General features: G+C 48.3%; 1 protein-coding gene across 1 annotated transcript in view; it reads left to right on the forward strand.

Moving 5' to 3' along the window:
• Positions 1-17,921, forward strand: part of EFCAB8 (EF-hand calcium binding domain 8) — a 93,508-nt gene that overhangs the window by 25,748 nt on the left and 49,839 nt on the right. The window contains exons 6-13 of the mRNA XM_060188422.1: positions 328-463; positions 3,333-3,432; positions 3,594-3,678; positions 4,541-4,665; positions 8,144-8,226; positions 11,880-12,010; positions 16,481-16,548; positions 17,149-17,300. Of these exons, the coding sequence (XP_060044405.1) occupies positions 328-463; positions 3,333-3,432; positions 3,594-3,678; positions 4,541-4,665; positions 8,144-8,226; positions 11,880-12,010; positions 16,481-16,548; positions 17,149-17,300 (880 nt within the window). The remainder of the gene's footprint in view (positions 1-327; positions 464-3,332; positions 3,433-3,593; positions 3,679-4,540; positions 4,666-8,143; positions 8,227-11,879; positions 12,011-16,480; positions 16,549-17,148; positions 17,301-17,921) is intronic.

Genomic DNA, 17,921 nt, shown 5'->3' on the forward strand with positions numbered 1-17,921 from the left:
TTGGTTTCTTTTTTTTTTAATATTTATTTATTTATTCCTTTTTTTTGCCCTTGTTGTTTTATTGTTGTTATTGATGTTGTTGTTGAATAAGACAGAGAGAAATGGAGAGAGGAGGGGTAGACAGAGAGGGGGAGAGAAAGACACCTGTAGACCTGCTTCACTGCTTGTGAAGGGACTCCCTTGTAGGTGGGGAGCCGGGGGCTCAAACTGGGATCCTTACACCAGTCCTTGCGCTTTGCAACACCTGCGCTTAACCCATTGCGCTGCTGCTGACTCCCTTTGTTTGGTTTCTGTTCAGATTCTTTTCTCTCCTGTCATCTCCCGCAGGAACCACGGGTGCGAGATTGTGAAAGTGCTATACTTTATCCAGCGGTACAAGAAGATAGGGCATTTTCTGACTATCACCAAAAATGGGATCCTGCAAGTCTGGACCGAGTCCTTCTTGCTGGTTAACTCCTATCGGGTGAGTGGGGCCTGCACGTGGAGCACGGTGTGGAAGCCATGTTGAGCCAGACCTAGAGGGGCTTGCTCCTGAGGGTCCTGGTGGACACAACCCACACATCTATTGGGGTCAGGGACCATGAGTTTCACATTTCCCTTCTGTAAGTGGTGGCCACTTAGATATCCATTCCACCTGGGCATCTGTCTACCGGAGTTCTCAGACCTACTCCATAGCCCTTCCAAATGTAACTTCTCCTCCTTCTTTTTCTCCTTCTCTTCCTCCTCCTCCTTCTTCTCTTTTTCTTTCTTTCTTTCCTTCTCTCTCTCTCTCTCTCTCTCTCTTTTTTTTGCCTCCAGGGTTATTACTGGGGCTCGGTCCCCGTACTATGAATCCACTACTCCTGGAGGCTGTTTTTTTCCCCCTTTTGTTGCCCTTGTTGTGGTTATTATTATTGTTGTATTGCTGCCATTGTTACTGGAAAGGACAGAGAGAAATTGAGAGGGGAGGGGAAGACAGAGAGGGGGAGAGAAAGATAGACAACTGCAGATCTACTTCACTGCTTGTGAAGCAACTCCCCTGCAGGTGGGGAGCCGGGGGCTTGAACTGGGATCCTTACGCCAGTCCTTGCACTTTGCGCCACCTGCGCTTAACCCACTGTGCTACCGCCTGACTCCCTGACAAATTGCTTTTTATATCTCTCCATGCCACAATTTTCAAGTGTATCTAATAATAATGTCCCCTTAGAGGGCTATTGGTGAGGATTTAATGACATGACACATATATGCTTCTTATGAGCTGATACCATGACTGTCAAGTGCATTAAGTGAGATAACACCTAGGAAAACCCACTCTACTTGGCATTAGCAGGCCTGTTCAGAATGGCAGTCAGAATAGCATAGCTTTTTAGAAAGGAAAGACTTATTGAGAGCTGCCTGGAGCAGGAAGGCTCTTAGAATCCTTATATAACTGCAGAGGGTTTCACACTTGCCTTAAGAGCCATCCCTTGGGGCAGGAGAGGTCTGTATGGTCTCCTGACCCTCAGTTGCTTAGGGAGGGAACTAAGGACAATGGAGATTGGAGCCTTTCCTATTTCATAGAGAACCAAGGGGTAAGTTTCTCCAATGTCCATGAAACGGGGCCTTCTGGAACACTCCACACTCTTCCCCTGTGTCATGTGTATGTGTGTGTGTGTGTGTGTGTGTGTGTGTGTGTGTTGGTGGTGGTAGGTCCTGGAGATATAACCTGAATTGCTGGTGGTAGCTACTGTGTCATCTAAGTGCCTCTCAAGGGCCTGGGGGAGCCAAAGAAGACAATCAGAAGTTCCCTGGATGACCCAACAGACTTGGGTCTTCTTCCTGGAGAAGTTGGCATCATCTATGAGCATCCACTGCATGCTGTGGTCATGCAGATGGAAAGCTCTGGAGTTTGAGCTGAGGCCTGGACTTCACTTATCAACTGTACAACCTGGGAGGAGTCACTGAGACTCCCTAGGGCTCTCACTTTCTCCTCTGAATTAAGAAGGTGGTCAGCATCACTACCACTTCTATTGTTTGGGAGTCAGAGACCTTAAACAGCCCCAGCCTCTTTGAGACCCTGAGAGTTAGTATAGCCTTCTTGACTTCTGTTGCAGAATTCTCAGGGCACCACTTGCCACTTGATCCAGTTTTTTCATACCTCACTCTCCTATGTGCAGTGACAGGGACTGAACCCATAACCTTCACACATTTGAGCCCTGTGCTTTAGCTGAGGAGCCTCCTGCCCAGTCACCTCTACCCCCTCTGAATATTCACTTACAGGAGCTGCCAGCAGGCCCAGCTTCTGGCACTACAAATGCATGCTGTTTAGACCACAAGCTGAGAGTGAGCTCTGCTCCCTTTTCAGATCCTGTTGCTCTCTGCCTCGGTTCCTTCAGTTCTGAGCCTCAGGGAGTGAAACACAGATGCCCCAGCTGGCCACCCCAGCTCACCTCCCATCCTCTTCAATCCCAGGCCTGGAAGGCTGGCCTCCCCTTTTCCCTGGACATAGAAGTTCATTTCTGCTGACATGCCTTTGCTCTTGGCAGAGGAGTGCCAGCTCCAATTCTGTCTGCCTGAGTGTTAGGCGAGGTCGGCACCAGGGCATGAGGAGCCTGTCATGATTCCTTCATTTTTGTCACAGTCTGGCAGGCAGATATCTCAATAAACCACTTTGACCAGGTGGTGCTTAAAGACAGTAAACATGAGTCAGATAAAATACACCAACAAAATGAGTAAGACACCACACACTCACTATATAATAATAAAGCTGGGGAGGAAAGATTCAGACATACCAAGGAGCCAAGTGTGGGCAGCCAGTCACCCTCTTCTAGACCCCAGATCCTCTCCCTGGAGGCAGCTGCCATGTGGGGCCCTCTTAAATGGGTAGTCTGTGCATACACATATATGGTAGCACTCTGTATTACTGCTTTCTGCTCTGCTACTTAACATAGGTCCTGGTGACTGTTCTTTATGGCATGTCCACAGTTCATGGTGTCTGAGGAGTATCTGGGTATGGGTCACGAGCCCCCTCTCCCCCCGCCCTGTCTCTGTCTTGGTGCTGTCACAGCAGTGTGGAGCCCCCAGCCTTGCCTGCGCTTCTTCCAAGCATGTATGAATACTTTTACCGGCGCGACTTGCAGAGAGATCCAGTCACAAGCTATGGTCACCCAAGACCTTGATGAGTGCACTGAGCTGCTCTACAAAGGGATTGTGGGTGTCCTCTAATCCACTTTATAGGTGTGCTTAGAGATCCTCCCCAAGGCCCCATGGCTAGTAGTTGGTGGTGGTCCTGGTTTATTTAGGAGAAACTTTCACAGTCACACTCCTCCTGGGCAAGGCCCCAACCCAGGTCTCCTCTGCCCTCCCCTGCACAGCTTAGCCAGCAGATCCATAGCCAGCAGATGTGGGTTGTCGACATGGTGTGTCTCCACAGCATGAATCTGATTGCGATTTCATCTACTGACCAGAAAATAGGTGAGTGTCATGGGGTGGCCCAGGACCATTCTCAGCCATGGGAAGCTCTGCATTTTTTGCTTGGGGAGCTCTGTCTCAATTCCTTTGGGAGTGGTCAGTAACCCCAGAGACCAGGGCTGTGGCTTTTATTTCAGACCTGCTTTCCCCCATCTCTTCCCCAGAGTTTTTTGATGTTAGTAACTACAGGTGTGTCCGGGCCTTCACCTTCACTGACCTAGACAACTGTGTGCTGGTCATGGACTACTGGTGAGTCCCTGGGGAGATGGGCACAGGGCTGGGCACAACCATATCACTCAGGGAGTGGGGACCCCTACAGAGCCCCTCTGGAGACAGCCCTGGAAAGATTCCCACTCGGTGTGCCTGTGTCATCTTCCCCCCAAGCATGTGGGGGCTTACTCCTCATCTTCACTCAGACCATAGAGTTGCCATCCCCCCTCTTCCTCTCCCTCCCACCAAATCAGCCATCCCACCCTGGCAGGGGCTAGTCCCACCATGTCTGGGAACTCTGATAATGTCACTCTCCACCGGGAGACCTGCCTTGACAAAGAGCAGCTGGAGGACTGGAGGTTTATTTATTAAGTTTTCTTTAAGTATTTATTTATTTATTTTGTTGCCCTTGTTTTTATTGTTGTTGTAGTTATTGTTGTTGATGTCATCGTTGTTGGATAGGACAGAGAGAAATGGAGAGTGGAGGGGAAGACAGAGAGGGGGAGAGAAAGACAGACACCTGCAGACCTGCTTCACTGCCTATGAAGCGACCCCCCTGCAGGTGGGGAGCCGGGGGCTCGAACCGGGATCTTTACACCCGTCCTTGCGCTTTGCACCACGTGTACTTAACCTGCTGCACTACCGCCCGACTCCCTGGAGGTTTATTTATTTTGGTTTGAAAAACATTGGTTTCTTTTGGACCTGGGTCACTGATGGTCTGGGAAGCTGGGGACATACTTGTCAGGTTGGCAAATGTCAACAGCAAAGCTGGGAAAGCTGTATGAGAACCACTCTTTCCCACAAGGTAGAAGAAAGGCTTCAGAGGCTGGGAGGGGTGGAGGATAGAAGTGGGATTTACACAGATGTCTCCATGGCTGCCTCTGCCTCCATCTCCCCTCAGGTCTGACTATCACAAAGGTGCATTCTGCTTTGGGGACACCAAAGGCAACGTCATTGTATTTACCTCCGAAGATGTGAACCATGGGCTGTTCAACCCCCGGATTCTCCCCAAGTCTTCAATATGGGGTAGCTAAGACTCTGGGGGCTGGGGGGGAGATGGCTCTCCCCCAAGCTGCCCTCCTCTCTCCCAACCCCTCCCACCCTGGGAAGCCCCGCTCTTCCAGCTCATAGTGGGTTCTGGGAGGTGGGGTGAGGGGTGACAGCAGGAGATGGAGGGGGCTGAGGAGAAGGGAAGTTTCTTTTTATTTTTTATTAGTGATTCAATATTAATTTACAAAATTACATGTCAACAGGAGTACAATTCCACAAAGTTCCCACCACTAGAGTTCAGAGTCCCTGATCCTTCCACTGCAGATCACCGCACTTCTCTCAAGGTTGCACACATGGGTTAACTGTCATCTCTACAGCTATCTGTCTACATTTGTACATGATTGTCCCCTTTTTCTTTCAGGTCCAATCCTCTCTTCTCCTCTAAGCTACACATAACCCAATTACTTTACCCAAATCTCTCTCCCCTTTTCATCTTCTCTCTCTGGGACCTGATAGAGCTTGAGTTCAGAACCCCCTTATCCTCTTCCTGCTATCACTTCTCCCCCACTGAGGGTAGAAGGGAAGTTTCCTTATAGGTCGGAGGTTATGCAGGTGTGAGAGGGCTGGGGGTGGGTGGGGCAGGACCCTCTCAGATAGATGGATCCATGCTGAGCTGTGTAACTCTGGGGAATTCATTGTCCCCTTGGGGTGCTCTCTTGCTTCGTGCTTGTGAGGAGGGCTCTGCCTTCCTTGGCTACTTGTGAGCTGCCTCTGGGTGGCTGGGGGAGTGGGGGCAGAGAGGTGCCCTGAGGCAGGCTATGTAGGACCTGGAGGAAAATGGGTGTCACACAAATGTGCACAGACACAGTGACATTCACTGAGCATTCCTGTGCCAGAGTGCTGGAGGCACACTCACTGCCAGGAGCAAGTGTTGTCACAGCCCATTAAGAAGGGGAGAGAAGTGGACCTGGTGGCTGGGATCTGAGGCAGGCAGTCAGCCCCTCAGCTACTTGCTAGACTTATCCCTACTGACTTTATAATGCTCAAAGATGTGGTTTGGGGCTGCTCTGCCAAGGGACACTAGGTCCCCAGGCTCCAGGGCCTGAAGCTGTCAGGGACTCATTGGCTGGGACCCTGTATAGGAGCCAGCCTTCTAGGCCCCTCCTCACCCTTCTAGATGAGCCCTCAGCCCACAGGGGTGCTGCCTCCCCCTCCAGCCAGATAACAGAGTGACTCCTCCTTAGTCACTGCTAAGGACTGACTGCTGGGTTTCCTAGGCCTCACTGCTATCTCATGCCCAGCTTGCTGGACAAAAAAATGGATTCTGTTTGGGTCTCATCTCACTAGCTTCTGCCGTTGGTGACTGTCCTGGCCTTTTCACTCTGTCTTGCCAGGGACCTGACATGTGATGTTGGTGGTCTTTGTACTGAGTGGGGAGTGGAGATTCAGAGGAGTGTCTGTGGGAATCTTCCTATGCCACATACTAACTAAAAGCTGGGGGCAGATGTGAGCCCCCAGGCTCATAGAAACACTGTTACTGAGAGAAGTAGCAGCTGTGTTTCACAATAGCAAGGAGGATCACCTGAGAACAAGACAAAACTTGCATTACTTTGGGAGCAATTTGTAGTAGTTAAAACCTGGAAACAACCCAGGTGTCCAACAACAGATGAGTGGTTGAGTAAGTTGTGGTATATATGTACACAATGGAGTACTACTCATCTATTAAAAATGGTGAATTCACCATCTTGGATGGAGCTTGAAGAAATCATGTTAAGTGAGATAAGTCAGAAGCAAAAGGAGGAATATGGGATGATTTCACTCATAGAGATGAAAAACAAGAACAAAAGGGAACACTGGGCAGAACTTGGACTGGAGTTGGTGTATTGCACCAAAGTAAAAGACTCTGGGGTGGAGGAGAGGGTTCAGGTCCTGGAACATGATGGCAGAGGAGGACCAGTGGGGGTTGTATTGTTATGTGGAAATGTTATGCATGTACAAACTATTGTATTTCACTGTTGACTGTAAACCACTAATTCCCCAATAAAGAAATTAAAAAAAAAACTTGAAGGTGAGCTGGGTCCAATGACAAGTCTGCTTGGGAGGAGTGGGACAGGCCTGGACTCCATTGCTGCACCACTGTGTGCCTCAGCTCCCTGACTGAAATGGTGATCTCACTCGATTCATGACTGTGCTCTACGGTAGTGGAAAGAGAGCTCAGAGGGAAGTACTTAGTATGTCTGTCTCCCCTCCAGACAACCCCAGCCTAGCAGGAGAGGCAGGTGGGCACACACATGCCTAGTGCAGTCTCGCTGCTCACGCACCACCTGCCTCACTATAGAGACTCCAGAAATGTTCTGCTTTCCTAAGACTTCATTACAAACTTCCTCTTGCTTCTACAAAATGGGGCTGGTGTCTGTGCAGCCGTAACTTTGCATAAGCTCCCCAGATCATTCTTTAAAAAAAAAAACCAAAAAAACATTCATTTTCATGAGTGAGCCAGAGGTGGGGGATGAGGGGGCCAGCAGGTGACTCACCTGGTAGAGTGTATACATTACCATGTGCAAGGACCTGGTTTTGGGCCCCAGGACACCACATGGGAATGTGTGCAGGGGGGAGCTTCATGAGTTATAGGGCCATTTTGCGGTGTCTTGCCTTCTTCCCCTCCCTCTAGAGTAAAATAATAAAGTGGCCACTGGGAGCTGTAGAGTTCTGCAAGCACTAAACTTTAGCCATGACCCTAGTGGCAAAAAGGAAGAAAGAGACCAGAACATGGTCTGCTCAGGCACATGACAGTGCCAGGTACTGAATCTGGGCCACTGGAATGTCAGGCATGCATGTCTGGTGTGACAGCTCTATAGCAGCTTCCTGGCACTCCCCTCTCGTTTCTGTTTTACATGCGACCTGCTGATCTATCTCCTTAAACCTTGTTCTGAAGGTGTCCCTCTCACCACTGGCTCCACCTGCCTGTGTCAAAACTGCTCAGCATGTACCAGGGTGGTTTCAGCATCAGGAGATTCAGCGCCTCCGGGCTGTGTTTGGTTTGGTGTTTGTTTCATGATGCATGTGTGTAGTTTCTCTTTCTTGGAGCTCGTGTTTTCTGGACAAGGGGGAGCATGAAGTTTGAAGCTTGAAGGCAAGCTCCCAAACAGTTGCTTTCAGAGGAACAACACCTAGTATCTTGTCAAATTGGAGCTCCCTGGAGAGTCAATTCATTTAACTGTAGTCATTAAGGTAGAGTAAGGAGCCTCCACATCTGCTCCATTTCTGCTGTGAACCGATCGATCGATCGGAGTACTGTAGGCAGCTGTGGTGATCTACCAGGGTCTATTGTCTGGGTGTTTTCAGCCCAGAGAAACTCCCCACTTCCCCCTCCCCTCCCCCTATGAGAGCTTCAGGGGAAAAGCCTTTTGAGACAATAGGAGTTGCAGTTCAATTTATGGTGTCTCTCCAGGATTTGCTTCTCTGGTAAAGGGGGAGAGCAGAATTGTGGATCTTGCTTTTTCTTCCCTACCAGATCACAGCCACTGGATCACTGTTTCTGTGCGGAAGCTCTTGAATGAGAAGTCTACTACTGTATATAGAAGTTATCGACTGAAGGTAAGTGCTATGTTTCCTTGATCTGTTACCATGGCAACTGTATGTACATATGAACCACTCAGAAATAAATGTAGAAAGTGAATTTATTTCCTGGGTTAATCTTAGACTGTGGCATGTGGTATCTGGGAATGGAGTCGAGCCAGCTGTTGGGACCCTTTGCACAGTTTCTGCAGATCTGTATCTGGACCTGGGTTGTGGCTGGTCTTTCCCTGCCTTCATTGCCCAGTTCTGATTCCAGCCCACAGCATCTCTTTCTTGCATAGCTGCAGTGACTTTGAACTGTTTCTCCACTCGCTTTCTCTATTCAGCAGCCAGAGGAGTTAGGAGGTATAGATATGGGCATGTCCCTCAAAGCCTCCCCAGTAACTTCTTACTATGTTCAAATCCTTTTCCATGACCACCAGAACAGGAGGTGATCTGGCCTCTGGATTGCTCCTGGTCTTGTTTTCTGCCCTTCTCCCTGCTTATTCACTATGCTACAGAGACACAACTGGCCTTGCTCTTTGCTGAAAACACTAAGCTATTTCTCACCTCAGGGCCTGAATATGTGTTATTCTGCTTCCTGCCCTGCCACCCCCCCCAATCTGGAGACTCATCTTGCTCCTGGCTCCCTAAGCTAATGACCTAGAGCAGCCTGCCACCTACCTCTGCCTGTTTGCTTTCACCTTGCAGTGCTTATAGGATTCCTTCATTGTGGGGTGTGTGTGTGTGTGTGTGTGTGTGTGTGTATGTGTGTGTTCCATGCCACCAAAGCAACTCCCTAGCACAAGCTGGGTGTTGTACAACTTAATTCAGTTCTGACATTGTTTTCCTGAAGACAGCATCAGATTTCACTTGTGCAGGCCCCACCCCACACCTGCTTCAGAAACCGTTTTCAAATCCAGTTGTCACCTGTGCTTTTGGATGTACACCAGAGGTCCTGACAACCTCCTCCTTGGGTTGAATAACTGCTAGAGCAGCTCTGAATTCAAACATTTCCTCCTTAGCTCACTGGGCCATTATCAAAGAATATAACTCAGGAGTAGCCAGGTAGGAGAGTTACATCAGGTAAGCTACATGGGCAGGGCTGTGACCCTCCAGTCCCAACTTGGAGTGAGCCATGCTACCTCCACTGCCAGTTGCCATCCACCTGAAAGCTCTTCAGATTCTGTCCTCTTGGGTTTCTATAAGCTGGATGATCTCACCATTGGCCATTGATGGTTCAGTGCCCAGGTATCTCTCCACACCAGCTAGGTCAAGGAAGTAAGACTGAAAGTTCCAGCCTCTGATTGTGCACTTAGTTTCCCCAGCAGCCACCTGTCACCTTCATAGGTTTTTTTTTTTCTTTTTTTTGTCTTCAGGGTTATCGCTGGGGCTCAGTGCCAGCACAATGAATCTACTGCTCCTGGAGGACATTTTTCCCATTTTGTTGCCCTTATTGTTGCACTTGTTGTAGTTGTTATTGTTGTTGTTGGATAGGACAGAGAGAAATCGAGAGAGGATGGAAGACAGACAGGAGGAGAGAGAGATAGACACCTGCAGACCTACTTCACTGCTTGTGAAGTGACCCCTTGCAGGTGGAGAGCTGGGGGCTTGAACTGGGATCCTTATGCTGGTCCTTGGACTTTGCGCCATCTGCTACTGCCCAGCTCCCCACCTTCATGGTTCTTATTGCTTAAGAAGCCCAAGACTGTTTAGGAGTGTGGTGCCAGAAATGACAGTATCACACTTTTCACCTCCCAACTTTGTGCCATCCATCCACTGGTTTCTAATCCTTTCATCCTCTAAGAGATTGACAGCTCCATGAGGACAGGCACTGAGTGGATTGTGCTCTCTGTGCTGTCTGCAGAGCCTGGACTCCCCATACATTTGTTGAACAGTGAATGAATGGAATACTTAGTTGAGTGGTCCAAGGCCCCCACATGTTTATTTCTAAACAGATAGGAATCATTATGGCCCTAGTACCCTCTCTTACACTGGTATTTCTTCCTTCTTGTCTTGTCTGGGAATCTTACCTGGTCTTTGCTTTTCTCACCGAGTTTCTGTGTGTCCTTGTTTCCATTCAGTTCCTTGGGTTCAGCGCCTTCACATGGTGGATACCGGGTGAGATAATACACCTGACCCCTTCAACTCACATCCTCCAGTTTCATCCTGGAGAGGAAAATCTTTGGATTGGGAGGTTAGGCCTTGGGCCTGATCACTGAACTAGAGATAAAGAACCCAGAAGCTTCCATTTGGCTCAGCCTCTTGTTGCCTCAGTCACAACAGGTAGTATTCTTATGCTATGTCCCATGAACAAAAGAGTCCTAAGGACACCAGCTCACTTGTGGTAGGCTTCCGGTGGTGGGCTTCCAGTGGTTGGCAGGATCGTGGATAAGGCAGGTTTGAATCTAACCTTTCTTCTGCCTTGGGATAGGGCAATAATAATAGGATGTTGCATTGTCAGGGCAGATGGTACAGGACTCCCAAAGACAGACTCAGAGAGATGTAAGTTATGTGCTCTAAGAGAGGCCTGAGGGTGTCTCCATATCCCCTTAAAGCCAGAACTCTTTTATAGCAAGTTTTACAATACATCAAGTATTCCAGCTTATAAAGGAATTGAGGGCTGGGGTAGATAGCATAATGGTTATGCAAACAGACTCATGCTTGAGGCTCCAAAGTCCCAGGTTCAGTCCCCTGTACCACCATAAGCCAAAGCTGAGCAGTGCTCTGGTCAAACAAGCAAACTAAAAAAAAAAAAAGTTGTTGATTCTGCAGGAAGTAGGACAAACAGTGGAACCTCAGTAAAACAGCTTTAGGATACATGAAGCAGGAATTGGCTCTATATTTAACTCAGCATCTAGGCTGTCACTGTCTCAGTAAGTTACTGATTCTCCATAGCCATATCCAGAGCCAATTAACCAGGGGCTGTTGCATCCTGGGTGCTTTTGCCACTGGCCCATATCCATGCTTGAATAGTTTATAGATAACTTCACTGGATACAAAATCTTCCAGGTGCTGGGTTTTTTTTTTTTAATTTTTTTATTGGGGGATTAATGCTTTTCACTACAATAGTTTGTGCATGCATAATATTTCCCAGTTTTCTACACAGTAATACAACCACCAGTGGGTGCTCTGCCATCATGTAGTTTTTTTTTTAAAGACTTACTATTTTTATTTTATTTTATTTTATTTTGGATAGAAACACAGAGAAATCCAGAGGGAACATAGAGATAGACAGACTCCTGTAGCCCTGCTTCATTGCTTATGAAACTTCTCCCTGCAGGTGGGGACTGGGGGCTTGAACTCTGATCCTTGTGCACTGTATTGTGTGCACTCAACCAAATGTGCCACTACCGGACCCCAGGTTAGGTATTAAGTATACATCAAATCTGAAATCATCAAATATCTAGTCGGAATGTGCTGCTGCAGTATTGCTTGGACAAAGCAGGAGTTTATATGACAGCAAACTTGAGTGCTGTTAATCCTTTTTATTCACAGGTGATATTCACAGGACCTTGACTAGGTCAGGGGGAATCATATTTCTTTATCTGAGCTGTGGTCACTGGAAAGGCATTGGACTTAGCGGTCCCTGGTCTCCTCAAGCTCCTTCCACCAGCCACATCCTGGAAATGGAAGCAGACCAGAAGGCTGTCCTTATATTGGGTCTCCTAGCACTGACACTCTCTTCCCAGGCTCTCCATTCCAACTGGTGTGAACAGGTCAAGTTCATCCCCCAGATGAACCTGGTGGCCTCCTGTTCTACTGTTAAGGAATCTTCTCTGGTGCTGACAGTATTGCCATCCAAAAACATTGAGAATCCCAAGTAAGGAGCACCCCCTTCCCACTGATGTTGGGGTGTAAAGGTGGTGGTGCTGATGGTGCCCTGGGGAGGGCTGTTTTTCTATCAGTCACATGTGGGCATTCCTGCCTAGAGAAAGCCTGCCTTGGGACTGTGGCATTTCCTGGGGGCCCTGTAGTGCCCTGCAAGTTATGCCTGGTCCAAGGAAGTGCTTTGTGTCCCATGGGGTGACAGTAGGGTGGTAAGTTAGAATAGGAACAAGGTCTTCTTCTTCTTTTTTTTTTTTTTCTCAGAAAACTGCTCAGCTCTGGCTTATGGTGGTACAGGGGATTGAACCTGGAACCTCAGAGCCTCAGGCATGAGAGTCTTTTTTGCATTACCATTATGATATCTCCCCTACTCTACAACAGGTCTTTTTTAGGTTGTAGACTTGATGCTTATCAGGTATATGGCATAGAAATTTGATATTTGTATACCTTATGAGATGATGACCACTGTAAATCTAGTTGACATTAGACACCAGCCATAGTTACAATGTGTGTGTGTGTGTGTGTGTGTGTGAGAGAGAGAGAGAGAGAGAGAGAGAGGGAAGTACTTCTATGGAGTCTTATTTATTTATTTGTTTATTTATTTTTGCCTCCAGGGTTACTGCTGGGGCTTGATGCCTACAGCACGAATCCACTGTTCCTGGAGGGTATTTTTCTTTCTTTCTTCCTTCCTTCCTTCCTTCCTTTCTTTCTTTCTTTTTTAAAAATTTTATTAATAAAAAGGAAACACTGCCAAATCCACAGGATAAGGGCGGTACAACTCCACACAATTCCCACCACCAGAACTCCGTATCCCATCCCCTCCCCTGATAGCTTTTCTATTCTTTAACTCTCTGGGAGTATGGACCCAAGGTCATTGTGGGATGCAGAAGGTGGAAGGTCTGGCTTCTGTAATTGCTTCCCCACTGAACATGGGCGTTGACAGGTCAATCCATACTACCAGTCTGCTGGAGGCTATTTTTTCCCTTTTGTTGCCCTTGTTGTTTTATCATTGTTATTATTATTATTGTTGTTGTTGCTACTGATGTCTTTATTGTTGAATAGGACATAGAGAAATGGAGAGAGGGGAAGACAGAGAGGGGGAGAGAAAGATAGAGACCTGCAGACCTGCTTCACAGCTTGTGAGGCTACCCCCTGCAGGTGGGGAGCCAGGGACTCGAACCGGGATCCTTATGCTGGTCTTTACGCTTTGTACCATGTGCACTTAACCCGCTGCGCTACCCCCGACCCCCTATGGAGTCCTTTTAATCATTTTGACATTGGAGCCAACATCAAAAATAGAATGCAGTAGTCCTCTCTCTCTCTCTTTCTCTCTCTCTTTTTAGTAGTCTTTTATCTACCAATTTATACAGAAAACTCTGCACAGAAATCAGCATGTTGTGTATGAAGGTAGTCAGAAAAAAAAAGCTTTCTGAATGAAGGTGTGCATGTGAATTACCTTGTCTTCATGAGCCTCAGTTTCCAAGTCTGTAAAAGGGGGTTTCAGGCATACTTGTGCCCCAGGGCCTCTGCATTACTCCTCACAGCCACACATGCTGTTGTGCGTATGTTTGAAATATTTTTAGTATAAAAATTTCAAACCCATATACAAGTAGGGAAAATAGCATATTAGTGGCTGGGGAAGTGGTTCAACAGGTAGAGCGCATATTTTCCATGTATGAGGTCCTAGGTTTGATCCTCAGCACAGTATATGACCAAGTTGTGAGTGTTCTGATGTCTCTCCTCTCTATTTCTCCCTCTCTCTCTCTCTCACCCTCTCTCTATTTCATAAACACATTTTAACAACAACAATAAAAGAAAAATTGTTTAATACTTTACTATAGGTAGTTTCAAGTCTAAGCTAGTATTTCTCCAAATATTTCCAAGTTCCAATTTGCATTTTTTTGAGTTAGATAGAGGCAAGGCTCTCAGAGTTTGGCATAAAGAAATGGCGTGGTTTGACTAGGGTGTAGGAGTCTGTGCAGTTGCTGTAGATTATACATGGGCAGGACTGGCAGCGGGGCAGCAGTGAGGATGCAGTTACATTTGTTCAGGCTGCAGACTATGCTGTCCTGGCCTCAGGCAGTGGAGTGAAGATGGAGGGCTTTGAAATATATTTTAGGGTAGGTGGGAGAATATGTGTGCCCACTTGTGCAAGGCTTCCACTTGCAGTTGGAATGAAATCTGTGCACTAGTCTGCAAGTGACACCACTGACTGACCCCTTACCTGTCACCAGTTTCTGGTGATGGCCTCTGAGGTGAGACTTGGCACTGCTAACCCCAGACTCTGCCTCTGTGGTCAGCTGCAGCCTCCATGGCAGTGTGACCTGAGGGCCTGGTAGCCAGGAAATGAGTATGAACAGAGTTCTTTGGTGAGTGGTTAGTGGTAAGCCAGCAATGAATCAGAAGGAGCTGGGGTAGAGGTAGAGGTAGAGGTACTAACCCACAATATCCCCATGCTTCCCTCCTCTTCCCCTTCTCCTTCAACTTTCTAAAGATTTTATTTATTGTTTAATGAGAGAGAAAGAGCCAGAGCATCACTCTGGTATATGCAATGCAGGGGTCAAACTCAAGACTTCATGCATGCAAGTCCAACACTTTATCCACTGTGCTATCTCCTGAGCCTGCTTCTCCTTTCATGTGTGTCACCACCATGCAGTTGTAGCGAGTGACAGCTCCCACCTAACCCATTTGCCGTGGCCTTCCTCCTCACGTCCCTCTGAGCTCCCTGTCTCTTGACTGCCATTTGTAGACATGATACCCTTGTTTCCTCTGCCCGAGCCCCTGCTTTTTACCTGCCTGTGAGGCTTGCTCCAGTTTGTAAACATTCACCTCTTCTCTCTTTGTTGATCTATTCCCTCCCCTCTAGACGGGAAGCTCCATGAATCTAAGGGCATCATAACTATGGCTTTGATTATCCTGGAAGGGCATGAGAGCAAGTGAAAAATATTCTAAGTGAGTGTGGGGGTCAGCTTGAAATAATTTCCAGTGATGCTGCTGTAATCATTCTTCCAGAAGAGTTCACTGCACATGTACGGGTTGAGGGAGATGTATCTGGTTTGACAGTAAGTGAAGTACTTGGGCTTGATGCATCCTTTCTGCAGTTTTGATTTGAGAGGAATCTTGTGGTTGTGGAGTAGAGAGCACATTGGAGGGGAGCAAGATTGGAGGTTAAGGAATCTACTGGGGGTTGGAGAGAGAGCTCAGAGGGTAGGGTGCCTGTACTGCCACATTTAAGTCCTGCTTTCACATGGGAGGTGCTATGGTGATGGAGGAAACTTGGGTGTGGTGTCTCCTCTCTCTGAGTGACACAATGGGCTGGAGTGAAGCCCCAGTTCCACCCAGAAGATAGAGAAACCTGCTAGACTAGGGGAGATAGCATAATGGATATGTAAATAGACTCTAATGCCTGAGGCACCAAAGGCCAGGGCTCAGTTCTCCCCACTGTAAGCCAGAGCTGAATAGTGCTCTGGTAAAACAAAACAAAAACAAAACAGAACAAAACAAAACAACATAGAAACCTGCTGGAAGGTTATAGAAATGAAGTCAACCTGAACTAAGTGGAGGTCAGAGCTGGCGGGGGGAGGGGGGAGTGGATAAGAGAATGGAGTGGATCAGCTTGAAGCTTTTTCTGCATGATCTGGACAATGGGCATGTAGGTGAGGAGTCTCCAGGATGACACCCAGGGAACTGGCTTCAGCTGCTGGAGAGTAGGGGAGCAGCCAGGGGGAGCAGCCAGTCAGGATGTGCTCCATAACACAGGCTCTCTAAGTGCCTGTTTTTCTCCTTGTCCTCACTGAGGCTGCTCCTGCTCAGCTTTTTCTCTATTTATCTTTTTTCTTCTCATTTATGTTTTTTTTTAGAATCCTGAGGCCTCACCACCAGGCCCCCTTTGCAGCTGTGTGACTTTGAGCAAGCTCCCTAGCTTCTCCCTTCTGTCTCCACCTCATGGCACAGGGCTGGTGACATTTTAGGGCTGTTTGAGGAGACAGCACTGAGCATTGGGACCAGAACATAGCAGGAACACAGCACCCAGGAGCTTTCCCCTTCTCCTCTGCCCTCCCTGCCTTTATTGATAAGTCAAGAGTGGGAAAGGCCTGTCCCTATATAGGTGAGGCAAAGACGAAAGAGCAGATCATGCGAAGTTTGCTCTTGGAAGGAGGCAGGTGTGTTATAGTTGTGAGCAGACACCTCCAGGGATGAGGGGTGAGGGTGAGGGGATGAGGGGCAAGGGAGTGCTCACTCCAAATAGCTTGCTGTTACTATGGCTCAAGGATGAATGGCCTGCTATGTCCTGACTTGGTTGCTGGGTGAGTCCAGGATTGCAGCTCAGAGCTGTTCCTTTCTGCCCTGAGACTCTCCAGCCTCCTTCCTGCAGCCCCTGTCTCCAGCTCCTCCCTCACCCCAGCTCAGAGCTCCCCAGAGGCCACTCTACCAGCTCCATAGTCTGAGCCCTCTGCTCTTGCAGGTTTTCGGTGCTGAATATAAGAAAAGGGATTCTTTGCTTTGATTACTGCCCAGACAAGAACTTCCTGGGTAAGACATATTCAAGTCATACAGTGGCTGCTGGCTTGGGGTGTGGCAGAAGGTGGGGTGTGGGGGTCATCAGAGCTGAGAGAAGGCTCTGTGTGTCCTGCTTCTTCTTCTTCTTCTTTTTTTTTTTTTAATTAAACCATAGGATAAGAGGGGTACAACTTCACACAATTCCTACCACCAGAACTCTGTATCCCCTCCCCTCCCCTGATAGCTTCCCTATTCTTTAACTCTCTGGGAGTATGGTCCCAAGGTCATTGTGGGTTGCAGAAGGTGGAAGGTCTGGCTTTTGTAATTGCTTCCCTGCTGAACATGGGCGTTGGCAGGTCGATCCATACTCCCAGCCTGCCTCTCTCTTTCCCTAGTGGGGTGGGGCTCTGGGGAAGCAGAGCTGCAGGGTGTGTCCTGCTTCTATCTGGCCTCCCTGCTGCTGTTCTGGCTTCCACTTGGGGTAGCTCTTGGGTGGGTATGGCAGGAGGGACATTGGGAAGGGTCACACTGATGGCCCCTGCCCACCTAGTCTGTCTGAAGCTCAAGACTTGGCCCTATGAGATCATCCAGACATAGCCCTCAATGACTCATACTTGTATCCTTTTTCCCTAGTTACTGGAGGCTATGATTCCTTCATCCGTCTATGGAACCCCTTCTTCTCAAAGAAGCCAGTGTGGCTGATGAAGGGGCATCAGTCGTCAGTAACACACATCCTCGTGAACAGCAAGAATAGCCACATCCTCGTCAGTGTCTCCAAGGACAAGGTGCCACCCTTAAAGAGGGCAGCCCTTATCCCTTCCTTATTGCACATTCTGGAAAAGATACTGCCCCTAGGCACAGTGATCTTGCTGGGCCAGCCAGGGTCTGGCAATGGTCAGCAGCCCAAGGTCTATGATCTCCCTGCCCACTGCCCCAGACCTGCCCAAGGCTTAGCAGGAGTTGTGTCAGGGCACCAAGAGGGGCCCTGGCCTCTGACAGCTTTGCCCTGAGCAGCCCTGCTGGGGTCCAGGCACAGTCCTCCTTTCTCCTAAGCTTTGGTTCCCTCATCCAAAGAATAGGCTATTAAGTGGTTTAAAAGAGAACTGGAGGCAATAGCAGCATGGTTCCTGGCATGCAGTGGGTATACAAGACATGTGAGTCACCTCCATTCCTATTCCCCTGACACTGTCAGGGCCTTTCTGGCCCTTTCTCAAACACCCCAGGCTTGCCTGCCTGGAATCCCTGTCACTTATATCTTGTGCAGCTTTGGGCTTAGGGCAGCATCCCATCTGCATGGCCAAGGGTTTGTGTCTTCTGGGACTCAGCAAATCAAGAGTTGGCAGGGCACTGGGATTACCCAAGGTGCCTTTCCCAGAGGATTCTTACACTTGTGACAGCCTGGGATT

This window comes from Erinaceus europaeus, chromosome 1, assembly GCF_950295315.1.
Source record: "Erinaceus europaeus chromosome 1, mEriEur2.1, whole genome shotgun sequence".
Taxonomy (NCBI): Eukaryota; Metazoa; Chordata; class Mammalia; order Eulipotyphla; family Erinaceidae; genus Erinaceus; species Erinaceus europaeus.